This window comes from Mustela putorius, unplaced genomic scaffold (assembly GCF_011764305.1).
Source record: "Mustela putorius furo isolate JIRA1106 unplaced genomic scaffold, ASM1176430v1.1 tig00003859_pilon_pilon_pilon, whole genome shotgun sequence".
In the NCBI taxonomy this organism is placed as follows: domain Eukaryota; kingdom Metazoa; phylum Chordata; class Mammalia; order Carnivora; family Mustelidae; genus Mustela; species Mustela putorius.
In genome coordinates, this window is record NW_025422011.1 from 35,104,105 (window position 1) to 35,110,400 (window position 6,296).

Below are 6,296 nucleotides of genomic sequence, written 5' to 3' on the forward strand. Positions count from 1 at the left end.
GCTCCACAAATAAGTGAAACCATATGATAATTGGCTCTCTCTGCTTGACTTATTTCACTCAGCATAATCTCTTCCAGTCCCGTCCATGTTGCTACAAAAGTTGGGTATTCATCCTTTCTGATGGAGGCATAATACTCCATAGTGTATGTATATGGACCACATTTTCCTTATCCATTCGTCTGTTGAAGGGCATCTTGGTTCTTTCCACAGTTTGGCGACCGTGGCCATAGTTGCTATAAACATTGGGGTACAGATGGCCCTTCTTTTCATGACATCTGTAATGCAATGGCAGGGTCATAGGGAAGTTCTATTTTTAATTTATTGAGGAATCTCCACACTGTTCTCCAAGGAGGCTGCACCAACTTGCATTCCCACCAACAGTGTAAGAGGGTTCCCCTTTCTCCAAATCTCCTCCAACACATGTTGTTTCCTGTCTTGTTAATTTTGGCCATTCTAACTGGTGTAAGATGATATCTCAATGCAGTTTTAATTTGAATCTCCCTGAGGGCTAGTGATGATGAACATTTTTTCATGTGTATTCTAGCCATTTGTATGTCTTGATTGAAGAAGTGTCTGTTCATATCTTCTGCCCATTTTTTGATATGATTGTCAATGTACAGAAATCAGTGGCTTTCTTATACACTAACAATGAAAATACAGAAAGGGAAATTAGAGAATCTATTCCATTTACTATAGCACCAAGAACCATAAGATACCTGGGAATAAACCTAACCAAAGAGGTAGAGGATCTGTACTCGAGGAACTACAGAACACTCATGAAAGTAATTGAAGAAGACACAAAAAGATGGAAGACCATTCCATGGTCTCGGATCAGAAGAATAAACATTGTTAAAATGTCTCTACTGCCTAGAGCTATCTATACTTTTAATGCCATTCCGATCAAAAGTCCACCGGTATTTTTCAAAGAGTTGGAGCAAATAATCCTAAAATTTGTATGGAGTCAGAAGAGACCCCGAATCGCTAAGGAAGTATTGAAAAACAAAAATAAAACGGGGGGCCTCATATTATCTGATTTCAAGCTTTACTACAAAGCTGTGATCACCAAGACAGCATGGTACTGGCATAAACCCAGACACATAGACCAGTGGAACAGAGTAGAGAGCCCAGATATGGACCCTCAACTCTATGGTCAATTAATCTTCGACAAAACTGGAAAAAATATACAGTGGAAAAAAGACAGTCTCTTCAATAAATGGTGCTGGGAAAACTGGGCAGCTCTATGTAGAAGAATGAAACTCGACCATTCCCTTACACCATACACAAAGATAAACTCAAAATGGATAAAAGACCTCAATGTGAGACAGGAATCCATCAGAATCCTAGAGGAGAATATATGCAGTAATCTCTCCGATATCAACCACAGCAACTTCTTTCAAGATATGTCTCCAAAGGCAAAGGAAACAAAAGAAAAAATAAACTTTTGGGACTTCATCAAAATCAAAAGCTTCTGCACAGCAAAGGAAACAGTCAAAAAAACAAAGAGGCAACCCATGGAGTGGGAGAAGATATTTGCAAATGATAGTACAGACAAATGGTTGATATCCAGGATCTATAACGAACTCCTCAAACTGAACACACACAAAACAGACAATCATATCAAAAAAGAAGCACACTTTTAATGAGCAAAAGGTGATGTATGGAATTTCTGAATTACTATATTGTACACTTGATTAATATAACACTATATGTGAACTACCTAGAATTAAAATAAAAACTTAAAAAAAGTACAGTGTAGTGTAAATCATGTTGTTATCAAATTAGATGGTAAATCAGTGTGTTTATTACTAATGAAATGTGAAGAATACAGTATATGAGGACATCACTAAATTAAATACTTAAATTATTTCCAACTCACAAAAGCAATATGGAGATCTAAAAATTTTAAAAGGAATATCTCAAGTAGAATTTTCTTTTGCAAAAATAAATTTTGATAATGGGGCAGCAAGCAAAGTAAGTTTCTATGTGGCTTATTTGTTAGTCAAACAAGGGAAGTCTTTACTGATGATGAGTTGATAATATTGAGTATAATTTTTTGTACTATATTATTACCTGGGAAAAGGAACCTGAGGAAGGAACTGATTAAGGCTCTTGGGGTTTTAAAGGACTATGCATGGAGATTACTATTCCACTTTCCTCTTCCATGTTAAATACCAACTAACTTAAGAGCCAGTACTGCCTCAGGAGCATACAAAGAAGAAATGAATAAATTATGTAAACAGGGACTTTAGGCTCCTTTCCAACTGAAATGAAGTTTGGATATTTTATCCAAAACAAGATAAAGTGCCAAGATGACTTTTGTGTCTCCAAGGTCACAGTATAAGCAGTTTCATAATGTTGGATATATGTAACATTGGTACATAATAATAAAGTAAATACCTGGAATGGATAGGTCATAGAATTGTCAAAATACCACTGTAGCAATGATAAAAATAATGTAAGCCTACAATGAGCATAGGAATTCCATAGGTTGTAGCAGGAGGTCTTCATCTACTTCTATGCTCTTTTGCCTGCACTGAGCTGACTTAACATCATTTCGGCAACTGGGTTCCTTCTAACCAAGATAGGAGGAGAGGCAGAGGAATCCCAGATAGGAAACAGATTGCCCCCATTCAGTACACTTACTCTTTTTAATGTCTATGGGGTACAATTTATAAGGCCTAAAACCTTGCGGAAGGTCCGGCTAAAGACATTCTTCACCTCATTATTTCTCAGGCTATAAATGATGGGGTTCAACATGGGAGTCATAACAGTGTAGGACAATGACAGCAGCTTTTTGCTTTCAGGAGAATTATTGGATTTAGGCCGGAAGTAGGTAAGGCTTGAAGATACATAGAACAGGGAGACAACAAGGAGGTGGGAAGAGCAGGTGGAGAAGGCTTTATGCTTCCCTTTAGTTGATGGAATCTTTAGGATGGCAGCAGCAATGCGAGTGTAGGAACACAGAATCAGCAAGCAGGGTATCATGACGATCAGAATGGTTCCAACAATCGCGTAGATCTCAAACAGTGTTGTGTCTGCACAGACCAGCCTCAGCACAGGTGGGCTGTCACAGAAGAAGTGATTCACCTTGTTGGTGCCACAGAATGGAAAGCTGAAGAGCCACGTGGTCTGCACAGTAGCTACGGGAAAGCCTGGAAACCAGGAGGCAATAGCGAGTTTGGCACGGGTCCTTTGGTTCATGATGACTGGGTAGTGCAAGGGACTGCAGATGGCCACATAGCGGTCATAAGCCATGGTGGCCAGGAGGAAGCATTCATCTACTCCAAAGAAGAAGAAGAAATACATCTGTGTGGCACAGCCAAGGAAGGAGATGGTTGTGTCCCAGGCAAGCAGGGTCCCCAACATCTTGGGCACAATGACTAAGTTGAAGCCAATCTCCAAGAAGGACAAGTTCCTGAGGAAGAAGTACATAGGACTGTGCAGCATGGGGTCAGCCAACGTAACCAGTATGATGAGGCTGTTTCCCATCAGGGTGACCAGGTAGATGATTAGAAATGTCAGGAAGAGTAATGACTGTACTTCGGTAGGTAAGGAAGAGAAGCTCAAGAGGATAAACTCTTCAACTCTTGTCCAGTTTCCTCCAGCCATAGATAAAGAAAAGAATCCCCAGTTGTGGTCATGGAGAGAGAATCTTGATTGGAAGTGTCAGAATCTGGGTTTGTTTTTCAGGTTCCTTTTTAGTGTCAGGAAAAGAGGCAAGGTCAAGATCTCAGTTGGAAGAAGAAGGGCCTTGTATTGTCTCAGAATAAAGGCACAAGGAAGAATGGCCAGAACTTGAGCTCTTGAATGGTAATGGTCATCATTCCCTACTTATACTCTTTTTATGAACTTTTTGCTGCCTTTTCTTTTTTACCATATTTACTAAAACAAATCAGATCATATTTACCACACCCCTTTACTGCTGCACCCTTAACACCTTTGAGGTGGGGTTAAAGCATATCTTTTGTCCCATGTTCATTGTGCCATTATTCACCAAAACTAAGATATGAAAACAATCTGAATGTCTATCAGAGGATGGATGGATAAAGAAATCTCACATGTGCATGCACACACACACTCACACATACACATACACACACGGAATTATAATTCAGCCATACAAAGGAGGTAACCCTACTATTTGGAAGAAACAAGATCGATGGACCTCGAGGGCATTAAGCTACGTAAGCTAAGTGAGATAGGGAAAGACAAATACTGTATGTTCTCATATATGTGTAGAGTCTAAAAGAGCCAAACTCATGGAAACAGAGAATGGACTGATGGTGGTCAGGGCCTGGGAAGCTGGGGGAAGTAGTGAGATGTTGGCTAAAGGGCACAAATTTCCAGTTATAAGACAAATAATGGGATACAGTGTACAGCATGGTGACTGTAGTTAACAATATCGTATTATATACTTGAAAGTTGCAGAGAGTAGATTTCTTTTTTTTTAGATTTTTTTCTTATATTTTATTTATTTTCAGTATAACAGTATTCATTATTTTTTTTACCACACCCAGTGCTCCATGCAATCTGTGCCCTCTATAATACCCACCACCTGGTACCCCAACCTCCCACCCCCCTGCCACTTCAAACCTCCCAGATTGTTTTTTAGAGTCCATAGTCTCTCATGGTTCACCTCCCCTTCCAATTTCCCCCTTTTTTGTTTATTTATTTGACAGAGCTCACAAGGAGGCAGAGAGAGGCAGGCAGAGAGAGAAAGGAAGAAGCAGGTTCCCTGCTGAGCAGAGAGACTGATGTGGGGCATGATCCCAGGACCCTGGGACCATGACCTGATCTTAAAGCAGAGGCTTTAACCCACTGTGCCATCCAGGTGCCCCGAGAGTAGATTTCAAATGTCTTTATCACATACACATACACACACACAAGGTAATTATGTGACATGAAGGCTATGTTAACTCACCTTAACACGGTAATCATTTCAGAATATATTCACATTGCATACCTTACACAATGTTAAATATCAATTATATCTCAGTAAAACCAGAAATAAAGGAAATTGCAAGAACAACAGATTTCTGCTGACAACAGACGTGACAAAATATGGTATATGCATGTTAAGATTTTTGGAGGGGAGATAATTAAGACATTATTACACCAGAAGAAATAATTAAATCAACTGGGTTATCCAATCAACTAGGAAGCAAAATAGAGGCCGAAATGAGGAAAGAGAACTAATAGTAGAAAATAATTTATAAATCATAAAATTGACAAATATATCCTAGTTTGTCCTTTGAAAAGTTAAAAAGTGAAATAAATTGTTGGAAAATTTAATAAAGTAATACAGAATACAAAAATATGCAATCTTAGAAATAAGAAATGGAAAATAACCTTAGAAATAGAATTTTAAAATGTAAATTATAAGGGAATATAATTACATTAATAAATGTGTGATATGTTAAGCGAAATATGTTGTTTTCTGCTAATATGTAAGTTTCACTTTGATTTAATAAAAGATGAAATACAGGTCACCTGCGTAGCTTGGTATGCTAAATCTCCCACTCTTGCTTTCCACTCAGGTTGTGAAATCAGGGTCATGGGATGGAGTTTGTCATTAGGTTGCACTGCGTGTGGAACCTGTTTGGAATTCTCTCCCACCATGTCTGTCTTGCCCTGCCCCTCTGCTTGCTTTCTTGCTTGCTTGCTCTCACTCCCTCTCTCTCGGAGAAAAACAAACTCACAGCAAACCAAGAAAAAATATGCGTGTGTTAGAGTAATTTTATAAAAAATTTAAAATAAGGGCTATTGCCTGAAATAGTTTAATGGCTGTAGTAATTCAGTCCTTCAAGAATGGATAAATCTTGTGATTCAGAACAAAAAGAGAAAAGGTGCAATGTTTTCCAATTACCTTTATGACAATTACATATACCTGTTTTCAAAAGTTGCAAATATAATACACACAAAAGACCCCAAAGATCAATCTTCTTTGGGAACACTAGTCCAAAAATATCAAGTAAATTGAGATCTTTGTTAATCTAAAATTATCTGTAGGGCCAAGTAGAATTTATTCTAGGAATGCAAAATGCAAGTATGATTTGTAATTTCAAAATAATCAAATATAGTTAATCTCATCAAAATTCAATTTAGAAAAATACGCTAATCTCAGTAGATCGCAAAATATTTCATGAATTCAACATTTACTCTGATTCAGTAAAAAAACTAAACTAGAAAGTTTTACTAACTCATAAATAGACTACTTTCTTAATGTAACCTGAAATTTATGTAAAACAAGAGCCAATTTTGAGCTTAACTGTATAATATTAAGGTGATGGTTCTAG

At 37.9% G+C, this 6,296-nt stretch overlaps 1 protein-coding gene across 1 annotated transcript; it reads right to left on the reverse strand.

The window, feature by feature from the left end:
- Window positions 1-2,655: 2,655 nt before the first annotated feature.
- LOC123387742 (olfactory receptor 10A5) lies at window positions 2,656-3,609 on the reverse strand. Its single transcript, XM_045065882.1, has one exon. It carries the CDS (start codon window positions 3,607-3,609, stop codon window positions 2,656-2,658), a length of 954 nt encoding a protein of 317 aa, XP_044921817.1.
- Window positions 3,610-6,296: the final 2,687 nt, after the last annotated feature.

Bases quoted from the DNA above. Each gene is read 5' to 3' on its own strand.
- LOC123387742 (XM_045065882.1), bottom strand. From the start codon at position 3,609: ATGGCTGGAGGAAACTGGACAAGAGTTGAAGAGTTTATCCTCTTGAGC.